Source organism: Bos javanicus, chromosome 12, assembly GCF_032452875.1.
Source record: "Bos javanicus breed banteng chromosome 12, ARS-OSU_banteng_1.0, whole genome shotgun sequence".
NCBI classification, from domain to species: domain Eukaryota; kingdom Metazoa; phylum Chordata; class Mammalia; order Artiodactyla; family Bovidae; genus Bos; species Bos javanicus.
In genome coordinates this window covers 87056421-87078879 of record NC_083879.1, presented here as the reverse complement: position 1 = coordinate 87078879, position 22459 = coordinate 87056421, and the positions used below count along the sequence as shown (strand labels likewise).

General features: G+C 53.2%; 1 protein-coding gene across 2 annotated transcripts; it reads right to left on the bottom strand.

Moving 5' to 3' along the window:
* Positions 1 to 1216: 1216 nt before the first annotated feature.
* On the bottom strand, positions 1217 to 22398 carry TMCO3 (transmembrane and coiled-coil domains 3). 2 transcript variants are annotated; one of them, XM_061435446.1, is made up of 14 exons: positions 22185 to 22398; positions 20886 to 20965; positions 17694 to 18216; positions 16827 to 17006; positions 16332 to 16523; positions 15975 to 16103; positions 13791 to 13883; positions 11651 to 11837; positions 11453 to 11570; positions 4715 to 4910; positions 3400 to 3550; positions 2771 to 2850; positions 1982 to 2131; positions 1217 to 1820 (listed from the first exon to the last, which is right to left on the bottom strand). In XM_061435446.1, the coding sequence occupies exons 3-14, from the start codon at positions 18135 to 18137 to the stop codon at positions 1707 to 1709; spliced, it is 2034 nt and encodes a 677-aa protein (XP_061291430.1). In that variant the 5' UTR covers positions 18138 to 18216; positions 20886 to 20965; positions 22185 to 22398; the 3' UTR covers positions 1217 to 1706. The 2 variants fall into 2 exon arrangements, with proteins under 2 accessions (XP_061291430.1, XP_061291429.1); XM_061435445.1 differs by having other exon boundaries at positions 17694 to 18263; positions 22185 to 22380.
* Between the last annotated feature and the right edge of the window lie 61 nt (positions 22399 to 22459).

Here is a 22459-nt window from a genome sequence, read left to right as displayed (position 1 = left end):
CTAAGTAGAGTATTCTGAGTTGTATGTCTTTTCTTTTCACTTAAAGTATATCATGCCACTTCCTTCTGGCCTGAAGTTTCTGCTGGGGCGTGCACAGGCCCAGAGGAAATGGTGATGGGTCAAGGCTTGCTTCTGGGAGGCAGGTGGTCTGCAGTTCCACGCGCAGGGGTTAGCAGGGCTCTGGGCCTGCTTGAGTCTACACGGGAAAGGGAGCATGAGGACAGGGGTTGAGAGACGGGGTTGAGTTTGTGAGTTTGCGATGGGGTAGCCTGGAGCAGGCTTATGGATGCTAAGGACAGAGAGAGGCGAGGGTGAAGACACTGCTGAGTAAAAGGTGAGGAGGCCACGTCCCAGGGCCAGAGCAGGGTGGGCCCAGGCCGGTGCCGTCCTCATGACTCTGGGCAGTGCTAAGGGTCCAGGCCTCTCCAAGCACAGGGCTTTTCCAACAGCATTTCCTCTTCACAGAGGGCACGTCTATTAATTACTTCAGTGTCAGAGTGGTATTAACTCCACATTTGAGGGAACACTTGCTGCCCGCACATCAGATAGGTTTCACGTGGTCTTACGAGCTCCTGGCTCTGCCGTGGGTGCTGGAGACGCGAGAGCAGAGAGGACGCAGGCTGGAGGCAGAGGCACATGGACAAGGTGCAGCGCAGCAGGGCCGGGCTCCCCGGGCAACCCCGAACCCCCAGTGTCCACGTGCCCAAGGGTCGGAGGCCATGGCACCATCTGGAACGGTTTAGAAACGAGCAAAACCAATGCTGGTTTCTAAAAATAAGCACATTCACGTCATTTCTCCATGGATTTACTTCACACTAGTTCAGTTTACTTCATCTTAATGTTTTAGTTTATATTACTGTAACTCCTAATTTATGTCTGTGATCCATAATCACCCTTCACGTGTCTCCCTCTATGCCAAGGGTTCTGGTCAAATTGTTGGGCTCTTAAGGCCTGTATTTATAGAAACTCTCCACTTAGGCACCCCTTCAGGAAAGCTTTGTAAGGATCAGATCTTAGCTGCATGGTTTTCTAAAATGGGGCACATAATCACCAATATACACTTTGAGAATTAAAGTCAGAACTTAGCCTTCACAGATAGCTATGCATCTATCCGATCTCTCAAATAGTGAGGTAACAGGGGACACATCTTTATTTTAAAAAATCAACGAAGATGAGCTCAACATAAAAATCTAATGAAATCAATAAATTTCAATTATTTATATTTTGGTCATAAATGATCTTTATTAAGAATGCATAGTCTCATGATTCAAAACAAAATACTTTAAAGAAATGGTATTTCTAATACAAATTGACACGAGAGTGTTTTAAAATTGTAATAAAAAACAAACAGACATGTAAAAGACCTTTGTCTCTAGAAAACACAGACTTTAAGTATTAAAAGTAACTTTCCAAACTGTCAGAATTAAAAGCTCACATCACAGAAACGTTTAATAAGTACTGACCAACAGATTACAACAAAAAGTTGTTCAATAAATAAAAAAGCCTCCTTAACTTTTTCCTTACCAAGAAAACACACAAAGTGATGGAGTAACAACATGAAGTTAACAGTAATTTCAGGAGAAAAGGCACATCCAGGCACAACCGCCAAGTCAGCGTTACACGGAGGCAGCCTCCCCAGACTCTCCAGTGCGGGCACAGCAGGTCCAGGAGCGGTGAGAGCTCCGCCGGTCACCTGGCCGGGGTCCTCAGAGGCTGGACCGCCTCTCTGGCCGGGGCGCGCACCGGGCGACGGCAGCGCGCCAGAGCAGCGGGGCGAGGAGGAGGCTGAGCGTGGTCACGCTCAGGATGAGCAGGTACACCTGCGGGGGCGGGGCATCAGCGGGGGGGAGGGGCTTCCTGTGGTGGGGGCGGGGCACCAGTGGGTGGGCGGGGCTTCCCGCAGCAGGGGTGGGGCCATGGAGGGCCCGGGACCTCGACCTGCACCCCCAACCCCCGACCCCCAGCCCCGGGGCAGACTCACCTCTCGGGAGATGACTCGGGCTCTGCGTGCCCGGCTCCCCAGGACCAGTGCGAACTCGCTGACCTGGGCCAGCCCAGCGGCCACGATCCACTTGACGTACTGGCTTGTCTTGGGCAGGAGCAGGGACAGGACCAGGGCTGCCAAGACGAACTGCCGGGGAGGTGGGTCATGCAGCCCACCAGAGCGGCCCGCTCGGCCCCACCACAGCCCACCAGAGCGGCCCGCTCGGCCCCCACCACAGTGCCACACGAGAGGACACTGGACCACCCCCACCCCGGGGAGACCAGGCCTGCTGCCCAGGAGTATGGAGCAGTGGTCAGGATGCAACTGTCCTCTTAACACACTGTGGGTGAGGCCTGGGCAAAGCAGCCTGGGGGTGTGTGGCTCCTTCACTGTAAACCCCTCCTCCGCCCTCCGCACCCGGGTCGCATGTTAACACAGGCACTTCAAGAGTCTGAAGCCACAAAGGATACAAGTGGGAAGTGGCAAGATAGTTCTCCAGGGCCGTTAAAATGCACGTTTGGTACAAGACTGGGGTTTGTGTTTATACTCCAGACAAGACAAAACACAGAGTGAGGGCCCCTGGACGGTCCAGAGCTTCTCACTCCCAGCTTCTAAGACCCCATTTTCAACAGAGTCTGAGATGGAGCCTCACCCTGACCCAAGAAGCCCGAGCTGTCCCAGCGGCGCGGGGTGAAGGAGGGGAGGCAGGGGTCACACAGGCAGGAAGCGGCGGGCGGGGTGTTGGGTAAACCAAAGACAGAGTGGACCTCACAAGCACGACCGTACCTTCATGACCACCACCGAGAGCGTGAGGACCAGCAGGACGGTGAGCTCGTAGAGCACGAAGGTGGGGAACACGTGAAGGCCTGCAGGGACAGGGCGGGTGACCCTCCAAGGCCAGGCGGTCAGACTCCCTGCACCTCTGCGTCCAAGACAGGAAGGGACAGGGGGTCTCCCCACCCATCCCACCCAGAGCCCCGCGCGGCAGGCCTGGCCTTCAGGAACCAGGACCAAACCAGGAGCCCATTTACACAGCCACGCACTCGACGTCTCTGGGGCTGATCAGGCCCACCAAGCAGTGCCCGGCGTGAGTGAGGGGCCAGGCTGATTCCCCCACCCCACGGGTGTTCCCAGGGCAGCAGCCTGAACACCAGTTTGGGCTTTTTGTATTAAAATCAGAAATCCCCCCACACTTGGTGTGGATGCGCTGATGTGGACCTGCCACCCTGCTAAGCAGGGGCCACGCAGGACCACCTGTTAAAAGCCCATGTCCCTCAGCTCAGGCCTGCCCTCCTCAGTGAGAGTCCCTCAGTCCCTAGCCTCCACAGGAACTGTTTTCACCGCACAAATTGTTAGTAGAAACACGAGTGAGCAGACAAGACCCAGCAGAGGCATCAGCCCTGGAGGACAGTCACCTATGGACGCGAAGAACACAATGGCCAGAAAGTCGCGGACGGGCTCCACACAGGACACGACCTCCTCGGCGGCCGCGTGGCCCTGGGAGGACACCAGGGCTCCAGCCAGGAAGCAGCCCAGCTCCATGGACACGCCCAGCAGCTCAGTGACCTGGGGGGAGGACACGGGACATGCCGGGCACACGCGGCAGAGTCTCTGCCAGGAGGCTCACGCCAGAGGGGTCCCCATAGAACCCCACAACCAGCTCCTTGGCCCCCGCCCAGCATCCTGGGAGGACCCCGGGGAGGACACAGTGGCAAACGCCAAGCCACTGCCCACAGGCGAGAAGGAGCAGCCATAAACCAGGTGAAACCACCATTCAGGGAGACTGCTGTGGGATTTCTGAGTGAGAACAAGTATTTGTCATACATTTTCTCTATCCTGAATCAATAAACGGACCGACTCCTGAGCATTAAAAACGTGGCATAGGAACCTGTGCCCACCCCCTGGTGCCTGCAGGAAGGGAGCAGACGTGTGTTTAACTCGGGTTAAACCAAGACAAGAGCAGCACAGGCCCTACAGACGACGATGCTGGAGCCCAAAACACGCCCGGGAGGGAGCGGACAAAGTGCTCGCAGCCGCCACAGCAAACAGCGCGCACAGACGGCCATGGACCCACAGCGGCCTCGGGCCTGGAGTCACGGGCCAGACCCAGGACCGCGCGTCAATGCTGACTGGCTGAACACGAGGTGGGTCGGCCCACGTCGAGGGGCGCAGCTGCTGTCCTGCAGGTAATGTCGCCACAACTCGGACTATTTACAGGGTCTCCCGGAACTCCGCCCTCCTTTACAAGAAGCCTGTCCCTCAGCTGGGATGTGTATGTGTAAGTCGTTCAGTCGTGTCTGACTCTTTGCAACCCCATCGACTATACAGTCCATGGAATTCTCCAGGCCAGAATACCGGAGTGGGTAGCCGTTCCCTTCTCCAAGGGATCTTCCCAACCCAGGGATCGAACCCAGGTCTCCCACATGGCAAGCGGATTCTTTACCAGCTGGAAAGGCTCCATCCAAAACCAGCCTCCATGTGAGCCTCTCACATCACAGCAGCAGAAGTTATGCTGCAAACTAGCTCGTTCTCATCAAACATGATGAAAACGATTTCACACTGACTCTTGCCTTAGGTGTAAGGCGTGCAGGACAGACACGCGGGCACCCCAGCCGGGAGCGTGAGCGCAACGGCGCACACGTGGAAACAGTGCCTCACGCGCCAGCCGTGAGCAGCGTGAGCCAGAGAGCCCTGCCCCAGCCATGCGCATGCCGAGAGGCCGGGCGTTACCGTCAGCATGAGGAAGGTGAAGGCGGAGACGCCCAGGACCAGGATCTCCTTGTTCCCTTTGCTCTCCACGTGCAGCTTCCGGCAGTAAGGGCCTACGAGGTAGGTCCTCACCAGCAGACAGATGAGCAGAACGGCGGCAAGCGAGAAGAGGACCTGCCCGACCAGGGCCAGGAGCCGCAGGGCCTCCATGGCGACGCTGGGGAAAGAGATAGGCCTTATTCTCCCCAAGGCATGCCCCAGTCCAGCAGAAAGACCTTCCGTTCCTTTTCAAGGTTACACAACAAATTACCCAGATCATACACATCTTTATTCCCAAATGCTGGAATAAAATCTATTTAACGTTAACCTCAGAAACTCAGTTACTTGAATCAAATATAGAGGCTGAATTGTATTGTGATCAACAAACACTCTGGAGCAGGTATGCTGTTCAGGATGCAAAGATCCACGGCTGACAGCTCATGTGTCCCTGCCAAGGGCAGGGGATAGAATTCCTCTCCAAGGTTAACTGCCACCTGAAATCCTGCATAAGGCAACCGCGCCCTGAACACCGCAGGCTTCCCGCCTGGGGGTGCCAGTCCTTCACCCCAAGCCAGAGCTTGGAGGCCCCTGTCACTCCGTCACAGAGAAAAGGGCTCTGCACGAAGCTCTTTTTAGAATAAAGGCAGTGTGACCAATGCTGCCATGAATACTCACACGAGCGTTTCTGTTTACTGTGGTAACACACGTTCAGGTAAGACTCATCCCCATCAGTGTGTGATTCAGGCAGGACTGTGCTGCCGTCACTCACAGGAGACGCCTAGGGACAGGCGCTCCCATTTCTGCGGGGCACACGCCCTGGCGTGGAGGGGCCGGGGCACACGGTAGCCCCAGCTTCACCCGAGAAACGCTGTACGTGCTGCTGCCGTTTAACACAACGCAGGGGACTTTGCCTTGTCAGTAAAGTTCTCAGTCAACATAGCATCCGTGACCAAACTGGAACAAAATCAGCGGGACCAGGACCTGTACTGGATGAGCTTTAAATCAGGAAGATAGAAAAAGAACAGCTTTCCCAGTCTCTCTGCATGCGCTGCGGCTGTCTAGCCAGTAGGGGCCTGCTCCCAAGTGATGCCCACACTCTGCGGGGGCCCAGCACCCTCGGTTCTGCTTCTGTTTCGGGAGGAGGCCCCTCATCTCCTGGGAGTGACTTACTGTACATCTCAAACAGAACTCAAGCGACCTCCAGCTAAAATTAAAATCCTTTTTCTGTCCAGAATTTTGTTCAGTTACCCTGAAAATCTGTAGGCAGAAGAAATAAGGTTGTGACTCAGGTTGCTTTTCTGACAGTTAAACAGCTTAGGGTCAAAGGGACAAACAGTTAGCTTGCCTTCCTGCTAAACAGACTCTGGTGGCTGCATGTCCGAGGGTCGCGCTCGCGGCTCTGCGAGTCTCCCGTTGGCGACCCGCACACACCATCCAGGAGGCAGGCTACTCCCACCGCGTCTGCATCCTGCCAGTGAGGACACTGACGTCCAGCGTGTCCAGGAAGCTACCTCACCCAGGCCGTGGGGCTGGCTGATGGCGAGCTGGGGGCCTCCACCCCTGGGAACCTCAGTTAACCAGCTGCCCTTCCTACCCTCCCCAATGGGATGAGCTACCTGGGAGTGGAGGAGATATCTGAATCACTTTTGGATTGCTGAAATTCAGTATAACATCTGGCGAAAGGCAAATATATAAAATATAAAATGCTTCCACCTGCCGACAGGCGATGAGCTCCCCCAGGCCGGGCCCAGCAGGAGGATGACCCCCCCACCCCCCACCACACCTCAACGTGGGGCCTCTGGCTTTAAAAATGAGTAAAGAATCAGAGACTCATCAGATACAAAACTCCAACAATCAGGAAAACCACAACTTGAGTGAGATTCCAACATCAAGACCCAGTCGTCGTTAGAATTATCTGACAAAGATTTTAAAGCAATTGTCATAAAAATGATTCAATAGCAATTAAAAATCCTCTTGAAACAAAGGGAAGAAAAAAACAGAAAATCTCAACAACGAAATGGAAGTTTAAAAAAAAAGAATAAAATGGAAATTATCCAACTAAACAACATACTAACCGAAGCTGGATGAGCTGAAGAGCAGAGAGGCAACGACAGGCGCTGGGGCCCGGGGACTTGACAAACCGACAGAATCTACCCAGTGTGAGCCACAGACGGAAAACAGGCGGATAAAGAAGCATCTGGACAGAGTCTACCCAGTCTGAGCCACAGACGGAAAACAGGCGGATAAAGAAGCATCTGGACAGAGTCTACCCAGTCTGAGCCACAGACGGAAAACAGGCGGATAAAGAAGCATCTGGACAGTCTACCCAGTCTGAGCCACAGACGGAAAACAGGCGGATAAAGAAGCATCTGGACAGAATATACCCAGTCTGAACCACAGACGGAAAACAGGCGGATAAAGAAGCATCTGGACAGTCTACCCAGTCTGAGCCACAGACGGAAAATAGGCGGATAAAGAAGCATCTGGACAGAATATACCCAGTCTGAACCACAGACGGAAAACAGGCGGATAAAGAAGCATCTGGACAGAGTCTACCCAGTCTGAGCCACAGACGGAAAACAGACGGATAAAGAAGCATCTGGACAGAGTCTACCCAGTCTGAGCCACAGACGGAAAACAGGCGGATAAAGAAGCATCTGGACAGAGTCTACCCAGTCTGAGCCACAGACGGAAAACAGACGGATAAAGAAGCATCTGGACAGAGTCTACCCAGTCTGAGCCACAGACGGAAAACAGGCGGATAAAGAAGCATCTGGACAGAGTCTACCCAGTCTGAGCCACAGACGGAAAACAGGCGGATAAAGAAGCATCTGGACAGAGTCTACCCAGTCTGAGCCACAGACGGAAAACAGGCGGATAAAGAAGCATCTGGACAGAGTCTACCCAGTCTGAACCACAGACGGAAAACAGACGGATAAAGAAGCATCTGGACAGAGTCTACCCAGTCTGAACCACAGACGGAAAACAGGCGGATAAAGAAGCATCTGGACAGAGTCTACCCAGTCTGAGCCACAGACGGAAAACAGACGGATAAAGAAGCATCTGGACAGAGTCTACCCAGTCTGAGCCACAGACGGAAAACAGGCGGATAAAGAAGCATCTGGACAGAGTCTACCCAGTCTGAACCACAGACGGAAAACAGACGGATAAAGAAGCATCTTGGAGGCCCGGGAGGCAAGAGAAGAGCCGTGTTGGCTCCATGGGGTCCTGGAATGAGGGCTGAGGGGGACTGGAAAAGCACCTGAGGAAACCAGGGCTGAAATCCCCGAATCAGGCAAGAGACGGAAACCTGTGGCTGCAAGGAGCCGAACGAACGCCGCGCAGAGCAGACCCAGAGAGAGTCACAGGCTCACAGGTTCATTGCTGCGACCCCAGCGCGTCCACGTAGAGGGAGGCCTCGGGGGGCAGGGCAGCAGTGGGATCAGTGGCCTCGCAGGAGAGGCCAGAGGGCGCCCGGGGACAAGTGAGAGGCCAGCGGTCTGGGAGGATGCCAGCCTCGGAATCGCGTGCGCCGTCAGCTCGACCGAGATGCCAGGACATGCTGTAAACCATGTCTGAAAACTAAAACAAAAGAAGAACAGCCGGAGCGGAGCCGTGTGCTGCTCCGGAGAAACGCAGCCCAAAGGAGCCAGTTCCCCGCTGGGCCGCCAGAGGGAGGGGCAGCACACATGACCAGGCCCTGGAAGGAAGACACCCCCCCTCAGACTAGACGGGGAAACCGAGAGAGCCTGCTGCCCCTGGAAGGAAGACACCCACCCCGTGGACAGGCACCCTCAGGACGAAGTGGGGAGACGCTCAGACGGGGAAACCGAGAGAGCCTGCTGCCCACAGCAGGCTAACAGTGAGACAGGGGCCAGAGTCCTCAAGCAGGAAGGAGACCGCACAGAAGGGAGGAGAAGGAGAGTCAGATGGGTGAAAGACAGGAAGTATAGTAAGTAGTACTTCTCATGAGCTTCAAAAATCCTATTTCAGGGGAATTCCCTGGCAGTCCAGGGCAGTCCCTGGACTGCAAGCTTTCACTGCCAGAGGCCCAGGATCAATCCCTAGCTGGGAACTAATATCCTGTAAGCTGCATGGCAAGGTAAACAAAAATAAAATAAAACTTAAAAATCCTATTTAATCATTGAAGCAAAACTTTAAAAAGCCATCAGATAACAGTACTCAACATAAGTAGAGAAAATACGAAATACAACAATTACATTTAAAAAGTAGGGGAGGAAAAAGCCCTAGAAGGAAACAGGATCCACATTTCACACAAGTCATGGAACGTTCTCCAAGAAACGGTGAAATGCTAACAGCGGTGACCAAGTCCACGTGGGGATACTGTGGCGCCTGAAGAGTCACAGAAGGAGCCACAGGAAGCAACACATTAAAAATCACTCTAAACAAACTAAGACAGAATGCTTAAAAATAAGCAAGTGCTGCTGGGATGCAAGGGAAACAGAAAAGGACATGAAACAGAGACAACAAAATGAAACGTCAGGACTTAAGCCCCAACGTGACGGTGTTCACCTCAGACGCAGATGTCTCAACACACCGACTGAGACACAAAGAAACATCAAGACTGAAGCCCCAACGTGACGGTGTTCACCTCAGACGCAAACGGTCTCAACACACCGACTGAGCCCCAACGCGATGGTGTTCACCTCAGACGCAGATGTCTCAACACACCGACTGAGACACAAAGACTTCCTGAGTCGGTCACAAAAGCACCATCCAAAAAAACGTGGTCCATAAGAAACTCGCTTCAGATACAACAGTACAAGAGGCTGAAAGCTGAAGGGAAGAGAAGGTGTACTGTGGGCTGCATGAATAAAAAATAATCAGGAGGGACTATGTGTATCAATATCAGATAAAGTGAATTTCAGAGCAAGAAAGATTACTAGAAACAAAATGATACTAAATATGAATGCACCAAACAACAGAGCCCCAAACACATAAAGCAAAAGCTGACAGGGCTAAAAGGAGGAGCGGACAACGGGGTTACAACCGAGGTTTCCAACCACTCCCTCAACAGATGGCTGAACTACAGCAAGAATTCAGAGAGACTGAACAACGTGCGAACAAACAGGAATGGCTGATACACGTGAGCACTCAACAATGATAAAAATACACACATTTTGTTTCCAAGCGACTCTGAAGCATTTACCAGATCATATCTGGGGCCAGAAGACAACCTCAACAAATGAGAAAGAGCTGAAATCATACAAAGTGTGTGTTCTCTTGCCATGGTGGAATCAAACTAGAAATCAATAAAATAAAGACAACAAGAAAATCACCAAACACTTAGAAATTAAGCAACACATTTCTAAACAATCCACAGATCAAAGAGGACGTATCAAAGGAAAAATCCTAAATGCATTTAACTGAATGAAAATAAAAATTCAAAATGTTTAAATAAGTGAGTGCAGCCAACAGTGCTATGAGAGGAATTTACAGCACTAAATACTTGTAGTGGAAAAGAAGAAAGGTTTCAAATCAATAATCTGAGTTCATACCAAGAACCTAGAAAAAGAAGAGCAGAATAAACCTAAAGCGAACAGAAGGGAAGAAATGATACTAAGGAGGGTAGAAAACAATGGACGCAAAACCGCAGACAGACAGCAACCCGTGAAACAAAGAGCTGGTTCTGAGAAAGGGCTACTGCAGAATCAAAGAGGGGCAATCACTGCAGACCTCAGACACCAAAGGGAGAGAAAGTACGACAAACGAGTCTACACTTATAAACTTGACGATTAAATGGAACGGACCGATTCCTCAAAAAACCCAACTAGCACATTCAACAACAGGAACAGATAATTCCAGCAGCCCTGTAACTATAAAGCAAACTGAATTTCTAATTCCAGAAAACTCTCAAAAAGGAACTCTCAAGACCCAGATGGTTTCACTGGAGAATTCTGCCAAACATTTAAGGAAGAATTAACAGCAATTTTATGCAATGTCTTCCAGAAAATAGCAAACAGAAGAGGAATGAACACCTCCCAAATAATTTTACAAGCCTAGTATTACTCTAATACCAAAAGCAGATAAAGAGAATAAAAAAGAAAACAACATGCCAGTATCTTTCATGACACAAAAGTCCTCCACAAAATACTAGCAAATTAGATGATGCAATGCATAGAAAGATTTATATACCATAACCAAGTAGAATTTATTCTAGATACGCAATGCTGGTTCAACTTTCAAAAATTAATCAATGTAATCCACCATATACACTGGGTAAAGAAGAAAAGCCATACAATCATATCAGTAGGCACAGAAAAAGCATCTGACAAAATCCAACGTGCACTCAAGACAGAACTTCCGAGCAACCCGGGAACTGATAAAGAATAACTACAAAAATCCCAGTTAGCATCACACTAAATGAAGAAAAGAACGAATGCTTTCCCTTTCAGATCAGGAAGAAGCAAGGACATCTACTCTTACCATCTTCATCAACAAAGCACTGGAAATTCTAGCCAGTGCAATAAGGCAAGAAAAAGAAAGAAAAAGCATACAGGTTAGAAAGGAAGAAATAAAGTGAATGCCCACAGCCATGGAGCTGGATCTGAGCCCAGGGGTGTGACGGCTGTCACTAAGCTCTGAGCCTGTGCTGCACAAGTTCCATGTCTTTGGGAAAAAGTGCTAAGCAGTATTTCGATAAACAAATGATCTGAAGCCAGAAAAACAAACTGCACTAAAGCACAGCATAAAGCATACCTGGCATGAGCACCAGCTCCCGCCTGGATGAGCGTGGGCAGGATGGCGATGAACAGCCCCAGCTGCACGTCCTGAGTCACCAGCATCCCCAGCAGCAATGCCCCATAGTCGATGTCGCCTGCTCGGGAAGACACCACTAAGAGTGTGTGGACTCGGGTCAGGCAACTCCAGCATCACTTGGAACACACGCCCACCTACCTTCCTTGTCACTGCGGGCGCTGCCCACGAGGAACTTGGATACCAGAGGTGTGCTCGACAAGGACAGGCAGGCAGAGATAAAGACGCTCTGGGTGGGTCTGATCTGCAGAAGGTGGCCCCAGACCAAGCCGAAGGCCACCATGAGCAGAGTCATGTAGCAGGGCCCCTGCAGGGAGATCTTCCACACCTGGGGGAGCACAGGGGCGTGCACACACCTCAGCGCCCACGGCCCCGAGGAGCATGTGCGTACATGCCTCAGAGCCTATGGCCCCAAGAAACACGTGCACACATGCCTCAGAGCACTTGCACGCACACCTCAGAGCCCACGGCCCCGAGGAGCACGTGCACACACGCCTCAGGACCCATGGCCCCAAGGACCACGTGTACATGCCTCAGCGCCCACGGCCCCAAGCAGCAGAAGCGCCCCTGCTCAGGAACCAGGTGGCCCTGTAGAAAGCGATTCTGCAGTAAACGCAGGGCACAACACCAGGAAACTGAGGTGCTCACACGTGACCCCTGAGCCCCGGGCACTGCTGAGGACTAAGCACGCCCCTCCCTCTCCGTGTGCACCCCATCCTCAGAACACAACTGGAGCCGAGGACCCATGGCCCCTCTTCTAATGGAAACAGCGCCTGTCCCTGATTCTGGGGTCGGGGTTGGGACACACCAGGGCGGCCCAGGTGGCTTAAGGATAAACGACAAATCCAGGGCGCCCAACGGCAGAACAGAGATGTCCTCAGCCACAAGGCCCAGGAAGGAGCTCGCAGAGCCAGGCATCTCTGAACAGCCTCTCATCAGGCGTCTGGGAGAATTCACCCAAGCCTCGAGAGGGGCCTGCCCACAGTTACTAACACCTCAAAGCCCTACCAGTAATCTCCCACACGTACCCAACACAGCGAGAGAACTGTCAGCTCAGAGCCAACACGCCGAGCCTCCAGCCTGCCTACGAAGCCGTGGGGTGTGCCCCTGGTGCAGGTCAAGGGTCAGGGCCGCCAGGCGGGGAGCAGCCAGAGCTCAGTGGCGCTTGGGGATGTCAGAGCTGAGGGGCCGTCAGAGACCCCAGCTCACCCCAGTCCCAAAGGCAGCCACTAGGGGCCAGTCCCTCCCAGGCTCCTGCCCCAACTCAGGACACACACTTGCCCTGTAAGCCCTGCTTCAGGCTGCAGCGACAGGTGCAAAACCCCCAGAGCATCACAAACGTCACCCCGACAAAGACAGGGGTGTCACGGTGGGCGACACCGCGCTCGTTCAACACTGAAGACCTGAGTGCAGGAAAGGGTGAATCTCAGCACTCTGGGGCCAGAGGACACCTGCGTCTCCCCAGTGTTCACGGCCTGGATGAGGATGCCAGTGACTAAGACGGCCAAGCCAGGGACATGTGGGGGCCAGACGCTGGCCCCCTCGCTCCCACCCTCAAGGCAACACCATCTGCTGTGAACGTCTGTAAACTGAACACACGTGAAAACCCAGGGACCTGGGAGCTGCCCTTCCTGCAGCCAGCGGCGTCCATCACCACCCCATCCTGTCCCCATCAGCTTTTTCCTCCTACGTGATGTGTCTGTTCAAACACAGAGTGGTTTTCATTAATTTACTTCTAATCTAACTCCGTTTCCATTCTGGAATACGCCAGCTTTCCAAGTAATCGTTCTAGAAGCCAAGCCACTTAGGGGAACTGCAGCTTCCACTAATTTAATGCTTATCGATACACATAGCCCTAAGCGTGCCTATTAATCTTTCAGGTATTCTCATCTCACAGTGACAGAGCAGTTAAGTCAAAATCTGCCACTCATTTAGGAATTAGAACCAGGAACTTCCCCTAGAGTATCACGCTGAATTTTCAATCCCTGTGGTATTTTAGCCTCTGGCAGAGTTGGACCCTCCTGGTGGGACCCATAAGTTAGTAAGTCTGAACGTATCCCTTCTAAGACCTGGTCTGGAATTAGACACATAAAAGCTAATTCCACTTATTCGTTGTATTTTCACTTAAAAAAAATTTATCTTTTGAAATTTATGTTCCAAAAATAACATCAAACTATAACATCATATTCTACTCTGCTGGGCAAGCCACGAACGTGGACGCTGAGCACAGAGCGTGTTAGGCTGGGGGGGGACACCGCCACAAGCACACGAGTGGACTCACCTTTCTTAGCTTCTCTGGGGAAAATTCTAAGCCAACGAGGAACAGAGTAAAGAACACACCAAATTCTCCTAACGTCTCCACCTGCACAATCGACTGAAAAACAAGAGAGTTTAAAACCATGTAATTCAACGCATTTAAGATATTCACAGAATCATCCTAACTCAGTGGGACTACCCCAAAAGCCTAGTAAAGAAAAAAAAAAGAAAAACGAGCGATCTGGACTTCCTCTACATCTGAGATCTGGGCTTCCTGAGTGTGGTGCTTTTCTTCCTTTTTTCTCGATCAGCTGGAGGAATATTTTTATTTATTTTCTAGGAACCAGCTCACAAATTCATGTGTTTTCAAGCTCATTAACTGCCACTACATTTCTATTACTTCCTCCCACTGGCTTCCTGTGGGGACAGGGAGGCACTAACGCTGAGGTTGAAGCTTAACTGATAAGAGTCTCACGTTCCCTGGGTCTGGTGAGAGGGAGTGTGGAATCCTCCTGGGCCACGGCGGGCACCCCCACAGGCCCTAACAGACGGAAGCGTTCACCCCGTGTCCCTGCTCTACAGGAGAGAACGCTGCTTGTGTATTTGGTGCTATGCACATTGTTTACATTTGAGGTTTTCGTGGCGGCCACCAACTGGTCAGTTTTTCCAGTGTTTCCTGAACACGTGAAACTAGAGTCCAGGTGTTCGTGCGACAGTTGCTGCCCTGGCCCCACCGGGCACGTCCATGGTCCACAGGCCGTGAACAGCAGCAACCCGGCCGCTTCTGCCAGCATCTTCCTCCTTTCACTCTCAACCTTCAGTCATTTTATTTTGAGTCGACCTTGTTTACGCTTTTTCCCGACACCATCTACGAACCTGCGTCTTTTCATAGTGAAGTTTATTCCACGTATATTTGTTATAAGACATGTTTGCTCTTGCTTCTCTTATGTCTTCTGCTTTTCACACTTCTTTACTGCTACTATTTTTCCGCTTTTGAAAACTGGGCTCCAACCTGACTTTAAAGTAACATACTTAAACCTACACTTCTTGACTTAGAAACTGAAAGTCTATTAACTCCCTATCAGGAAAGATAAATACTGGGGTACAGTTAAGTACAATTACACTTTCTCCATTACCCACTCCCACTTTTGGCTAGTATGATCTTGGATTTTTATCTTGGTATCTTTATCTATTATAATTATATTATTTTTCCATGGTATAGGTAATTTATCAAGAACAATTTTCATAGTACCCAGTTGGATCTGATAGCCTTAATTCTTTGCTATTAAGAGAAAACGGAAAGGAAAATACGTCTGTGTCTCTACTGTTGGCAAGAGGGAGGAACAGGGCAGGAGGGGATTTTCCACCGACAGCCTTTATGCCGTCTCATCACACGAAAACTGCCACTTAAAAGCCAAGTCATGAATGAAACCAGGCTCCCAGGCGGCGGCCACATACGTCTCCCCGCCGAGTCTGGGCTCTCGGCCGGCAGCACGGCCCTTCTCACCCGGCAGCCTGTCCACGGTCAGGACTGCTCAGCGTGAAGGCCTCCCGCCTGGCCTGTGCGGTCTGCGGGGAGCCTGGGCTGAGGCGGGCAAGGCTGCAGGGCAGTGTCGGGCAGGGTGGGGACGGACATGCCCTCCCACGCCCTGCGTTAGGGGTCCCGCGGCAGGGGACCAGGATGCTGCTTCCTGGCTTTCTCTTTCCCTCGTGTCCACACTGTGCTTTCCTGAGAGAACACAAGGCCGGGGACTCTCTCCTCACTGCCAGAAGAGCCGCTCGTCGGCAAGCGGCCTCCACAGGAGCTGGCTGGGTCGCCCTATACGCCCCTGGCCGCACGACACCACGGCCTCATCACTGCTCAGCTCTCAGCCTCTCAGCGTGCAGAGTACTTAATCCAGCACTGCGGAGTACTTAATCCAGCACTGCGGAGTACTTAATCCAGCACATCCAGCTCCTTCAGCGTCTGAGTAACCCAGTCTGCTGTAGTACTGCACGGAGAATCTCTAAAACAAGTATCATCTTACAGACTTGAACAGGGTCATCTTCTCTGGGCAACATGCTCACTCATTAAGGAACACAACAATGTTCCTATACTTTAGAGATTTCCTACTAAATTCTAAAGGACATCTCTGATGAGCTTTATAAGAAACGGCCACCTTCCTCGATTTAAGCTCAGCAGGTCCTGCACAGCAGATTCTGTTCTGACCTTGATGCTGTTGAGTCCGGAGGGCCCCAGCAGCACGCCGCAGATGATGTAGCCGAACATGGTGGGCAGTCCGATGGTGGTGCAGAGCCAGCCACAAGGCAGGGAGAGCATCACGATGCTGACGAGGTCCTGCACGAGGGCGAGACGCCGGTCAGCGGGGGAAAGGGGGCCGCCAGCCATGGGGGACAGCGCCCTGCCTTCCCTGAAGGGGAGACGGAGGCAAGGAGGTGGGGCGTGGTTCGCGGCACCTCCCAAGCATCCGGGGAGGAGCTGCGGCTCGCTCCCAGGGGGTTCTAACAACTACAGAACCAGAACACATGAATCCCATCACGGGGGAGGGGCGGGGGGCCCTGCTACCTTTATGAGGTGGTGGTCAGCCCGTGGGATGGTGGCGTCTCGGGGACGCGTCAGGATGTACTGGTTGTTCTGGGAGTCGATGAGCATGCTCAGGCCCAGGTCCGCCTCCACCTCCCGCCTGCTGAGGTTCTGTTGAGGGTCAGCCTCCTCCTCCTCCACCCGCAGGACCGCCTCAAAATTGGCCCCTCTGACCTTCAGGAAGGAGCAACGTCACGCCACTGAAACCAGCCAGACGCATTCAGATTCATGTGTCCCACAGAGAGACAGGAACGCCCCCAGGATTCTGTCAGGCAGGAGGCAGATGGGCCACGAGGGGCAGGGGTGCAGGGGTGCAACGATGGCCAGACAGGGGGACCAGTGCACATCTGCGGGGCCACACAAGGCCCTTTCCGGGGCGCAGTGTTGCCCTTCTGCCTGTGTTTCCAGCCTGTGCCAACACACACGTGTGAGCCGGCGCAGCCGCACACCCCTGCAGGGAGCACGGCAGCCACTCACCGACTTATTGTCATCGAAGGCGTGCTCCTCGATCTCCAGCTCCAGACGGTCGGCCGCCCTCCGCACGTCCTCAAGGATCTCGTCCAGCAGGGACAGACTCTTGTTTCGATGCTGCGTGTGTTTAAGGGCTTCAACTTGATGTTTTTCTGCTGCCAGAAGTTCCACATATTCTGTCTCCTCCTGTTCATGAGTGGGAAATGAAGAGTGATGCTTATTAAGAAGGGAACCCGCCCGCGCACGCGCCAGGAGCGAGCTCAGAGGTTCCCGGTCGCACACAGCAGGGAAGCACACAGGCAGGCAGGTCCCGGACCCGGGAGCTACACACCCCATCACCTTACTGCTAGCAGAAATACCCACTTGGGTGAAAAAAAGCTTAATCATTTGTATCCTCTCACTTTTAAAGCTTGTAATAATATAGCCTTTCCAGCAAGATCAATAATGATACTTTGTATATTTAAAGTGTCTGCCACATAATAGATGGCGTAAATGATAGCTTTAAAATGTTATATAAATATTACATCGGATACAATAGTTTCTTTTAATTTTAAAAGTATCCTTTATCAAAGTCCTTAATTCAAGTGTATACATTTGTTTAAAGCTACCTTAACACTTTAGTTTTCAGAGTGTGGGCCTTGAAGAAAATCAGCTTTTGTGCTAAAAGTTCTCATCAGAGACTCGAAACACGGCAGCAGCACAGGGGGCCTGCCTCCACGTGGGGTCACTGCAGAGCGCAAGCCGCTCTTCTCAGGACACAGGGATTTCCCACGGGCAGGCGCGTGAGAGACCCAGCGAGCTCAGGTGTGGCCCTGCGCAGCACGCTGGGCCGGATCACAGCCCCGGGCGCGCCCGCCCCAGCCCTGGACCTGCCTTGATGGCCGCCTCCCGCAGGGCCTCCAGGCGCTGCCGGCTGCTCTCCTTCATGTTGGCCACGTCCCTGTAGTCACCCTGGAGCGCTCTCTGGAGGCCATGCACGGCCTGGAAGACCGAGTTCTCGCTTTCATTCAGCTCTTTCTGGAAAATCTCAAGCGTGTGCACCCGGAACAGCTTCTCTTGGTCTGAGAGGCTGGCGTCCCTCTCCACCGCTCTGATCGCGTCCTCCAGCTTGTTCAATACCGCAGCCTTCTGGCGCAGGAGCCCGGAGAGCCTCCTGCAGCCATCCAGGACCCACGGCCTCCTCTGCGGGACGGCCGCCCCCCGGCCACGGGGCAGCTCGACAGCGGGCCCCGCCACGCCCTCCTGCTCCGCGCCGCTCACGAGCAGCTGCAGGAATGGAAGCCACATCCAGAAGTGGCTCCTCCCCGGCACCTTCATGATCTAGCCTCAGGGACAGGGCCGGGCTGCCCAGGGACTCTGGCTATGATGAGCGGGCATTTCAGATACACGTGTTCAGCTGAAGAAGAGACGAACTGTCACATATAGTTGAAGGATGATTCATTGCTATTGAGATTAAAGTATTACATAATTACTAAAAGCTATCACTTTTCTGAGGAAAATGTTATTTTTCCTAGATGAATAGAAACACCTGAGTTATTTAAGGCATCTAGATTACAGTCAATACTGAATGTAGAATACGGTGCCTGGAAGGTTACACCTGAATTTAAAGGCAATTTTTTAAGGGAAATTCAGCCTCATGTATGTACCACATCTACCATGTGCAAACAACACACACCAATCCCATTCAAGGCCCAGGGACGCTACCCGCTTCCCCATCACAGACGAGGGGCCGGGAACCAGCTCCAGGGGCCAGAGGCGGAGCTCAAGTGTCACGAGACGGCTTGGGCCACCGTCCACTTCCCTGAGCCACCTGGACCTCGGTCCGATTTCCAGCACGAGTCTACAGGTGCAAGCTAACAAAATGTCAAGGACAGAAAAGAAACAGTCATAAACCACAGCCACACTGGAGCGTTTTCCCTGCCGCAGACCAGGCCCCTCCACTTCCTCTCTCAGGGGGGCCTCAGGCAGAAGCCTGGAACACCCCGCCTGTGGGGCAAGGGGCTGGACGGGGGCCAGGTGTCAGCACCGCCTGTGGGGTGAGGGGCTTGGGGCCCAGGTCTCAGCGCCACCTGTTGGGTGAGGGGCTGGATGGGGCCCAGGTCTCAGCACTGCCTGTGGGACACATGGGGCTGGACGGGGCCTGGGTCTCAGTGCCGCCTGTGGGGTGAGGGGCTTGGGGCCCAGGTCTCAGCACCACCTGTCGGGTGAAGGGCTGGACAGGGCCCGGGTCTTAGCGCTGCCTGTGGGGCGAGGGGCTGTGCCGCCTAGAAGAGGCCTGGTGGAAGCGCGGGTGGAGGCTGTGCAGGAGGCAAGCAGAAAGGATGGCCACAGAGGCAGGCGGGCACAGGAGAGGTGCAGACGCGGGACAGCAGAAGGCGACCCGACACCCCTGAGCCGGGCAGTGAGGCCCGAGCCCTACACCAGGGACAGCGCAAAGGCCCCTGTTTCCAGGACGCATGTGGTATTCTACAACGTGCAAATACTGTTCACTTCACTGGGAATCCCAGCTCTAATGAGTTTAATCTGGTTTCCCAGGCAAAGTAGATTAGACGCAGCAAAAATAACAGCATGCATTTCTAAGAATCCCAAACAAACCAAGAACTCAGAGCCAACAGAGAGCTCACGAAGGCACAAGAGGTTGCTGCGGGGCTGTGGCCCGTGGTCGAGTGGGGCCGACTGTCCCAGGCATACCCTGCAGAGGCCACCACTGAACAGGAGAGTGACCCACGTTCAGAATGACAGTTAGAAGTCACCCGCTGAAAACTGCACGCTGGCCCAGTATTCTGATGAAGTCAGGAATCTTTTCAGTATGCATTTAGACCCTCTGTGTCCCCACGTCTCCCAGAGGACCACAGACTCTGGACAGCTCACTTTCCAACGAGCCAGGATACACAACTATGGCTGTTTGCATTACTGTTTCCCGTGCAGTTTCAGTACAGCTTTAAGTAAATGTTACCACCTTAAACAAACCAACCACTGACCAATCACAGTGATACCAGCAATATGTGCTGATCTGTTATTTTATTGACTCACATGCTAAGATTCTACTGTTTCGAGGGAAAGAAATCAAGCTCAACTTCAGATGTGCGCACATTCAGTATTTTTCAAAACCGAGACACAAACTTCAGATGCTGAGTTAATGGCACAGACCTAGACACACACGTTTTCTCCAAAGATCACAGAAAGCAAATCTCTTATAGATTTCAAACTTCAGAAAAATAAACTGCTGCACAGAGAGTTCGGGAATAACGCCCTTTGTCCACTGTGACAGCTCCTCCCACAGACAAGTCCCTGCAGTAGGTTCTCCCTCCCCCAACACCCAAGGGGCGCAGTCACTTTAAGGAGAAACCTTTGAGAATTTCAGTCGTAGTCATAATGTCCACTGAAAAGAGCGTCTATCTTTTGATAGATGTCTATGAACATGAAGCTGAAATTACTTACAGACCCTTAATATGTGAACCAGGACTTCCCTGGCGGTCCAGTGACTGATACTCTGTGCTCCCAGAGAAAAGGGCCTGGGTTCAATCCCTGACCACAGGGACTGGTCCCCACAGGCCACAGCTAAAGGTCTCAGGCTGCAACAAAGGCTGAAGCTCCCTCAAGCCACAGAGAGGACCCAGCGCGATCAAATAAATACTTTTTAAAAATATGAATCACTCCTTCTTCATAAACTTCTGATTTTACCTTCCAATTCAACTACCAAATCCTATGGACTACTAAATTGTAACATGTTTCTCTCCAGTAAATGGTGTCATTTTGTTATTGCTATTTTTTTAAATAAATGGCATATATTTTCCTTTTTAAAAAATTCTATTCACTTATTCGGCTGTCCCGGGTCTTAGTCGCAGCATGTGCGACCTAATTCACTGACCAAGGACGGAAGGTGGGTCCCCTGCGTTGGGAGCCTGGAGTCTTAGCCATTGGACCATCAGGGAAGTCCCTCTTATTGCCATTTTTAATTATTGAAAACAGACACTCTGGACTAGTTTTGGTCTTATAATGAATTCTTAAAATTCCCACACCCAGCTGAACCCCTGGCCCTACGTTGGGGGAGCGGGGCCTGACCTGGCACCAGAGCTCCAGGAGAGAATTCCAGAGCGAGCCTCCAGGGTCCAGCGGGATCAGGGTTAGCAGATGCAGAACCTCTGGAAAAAAGGAAGCAGGAGGGTTATTTGCAGTGGACGGTTTGTCATGAGCATTTTGGCCAGATTCCACCAGAGCGTCCAGGCAGAAAACAGCGGCAAAGAAGGAGGCAGAGACACCTGGGCGGGAGCGAGCTAACCCAACGGGACTTGCAGAGGATTTTACCCGAAAAGCCTATTTTACACTTTAACAAGTTAGATGATGTAAATTCTATTTGTTAAAAGATAAAGCACTTATAATCCTGTAAATACAACTTATGATTCCTTTCTAATCACTAAAAGAACTGGAAAATGAATTTAAAAAGCAAAACAGGAAGGACAGAAAATTCTTATGGACAATAATAAATTTTAAAATATGTAACGCTAATTAAACTGTGCAAAATCCAGTATTCTGGACAGGTACCAACCCAATCACTGGCACCTGTCCTGTGACTGGCAGCCACCCTCGACATCCCCTCCTCAGAGTAGCTCCCCGAAGTTGGGTTGGGAGCTGTCCCTGAGTCACGCGTTAACTGGGGGCCACGCTGTGCTTCCTTCTCAAGGGAGCTGGAGGCCGCGTGACCCCTGGACAAACACGTGTGAGCTCCCAGGTGAGGTCCCGCAGGAACCGGGGGTGCGGGGAGGGGGAGACTCCTCCGTACACCTGATCTGGCTGGGGTATGGGGGAAGGGGGGAGAGGGGGAGGGGGCTGTGGACCTTCCAAGCCCGCTATGTCCACAGTCCCCGCCCGCGCTCCCATGCGCCCTCCCCGTCCCGCATCTGCCCTGCATCCGCCGCCAGGTGTGCGGGCATGGAAAAGGCGCTCAGATGCAGCACGGTCCTCTGCACAAAGCCTGGGGGGGGCGGAACCCCGAGAGTGGAGACAGTGCTCTGGGGAGGAAGCGGGGAGACCGGAGACTCTGGGAGGGAGGAGCCCAGACCCCGGGGAGGGAGGAACCCAGACCCCCCGTGGAGCGAGGAGCCCAGACCCCCCCGGAGAGGGAGGAACCCAGACCCCCCGTGGAGGGAGGAGCCCAGACCCCCGGGGAGAGGGAGCCCAGACCCCCCCGGAGAGGGAGGAGCCCAGGCCCCGGGGAGGGAGGAGCCCAGACCCCCGAGGGGGAGCCCAGACCCCCGGGGAGGGGGAGCCCAGACCCCCCGGGCGGGGGAGCCCAGACCCCCGGGCAGGGAGGGGAAGGGAGCCCTGAGGGCCGCACTAGACGCCGCGCCGAGCAGCGCTCACCCGGACGTTCCGGCCGCGGCACGTCCTGGGTCCGGCTCTCCGGAGGGGAGGACACGGAGGCGACTTCTCCGCATCCCTTCCCAGGCGGCAGGGCCGCCCCCGGGGCGGGGCCCAGGTCAGGCGCCCAGAGGGCCCGCTCTGCCCGCCGTCTCCCGAACGCGCTCGGCGCCGACGCGGCCGAGATGGCGTCCCGGCTCCTTTAAGGAGGCGGGGCGCGGTGTCCCCGGCCCGGAGCGGGGCGGCGCGGGGCACGCCGGGAGTCGGAGGCCGAGCGC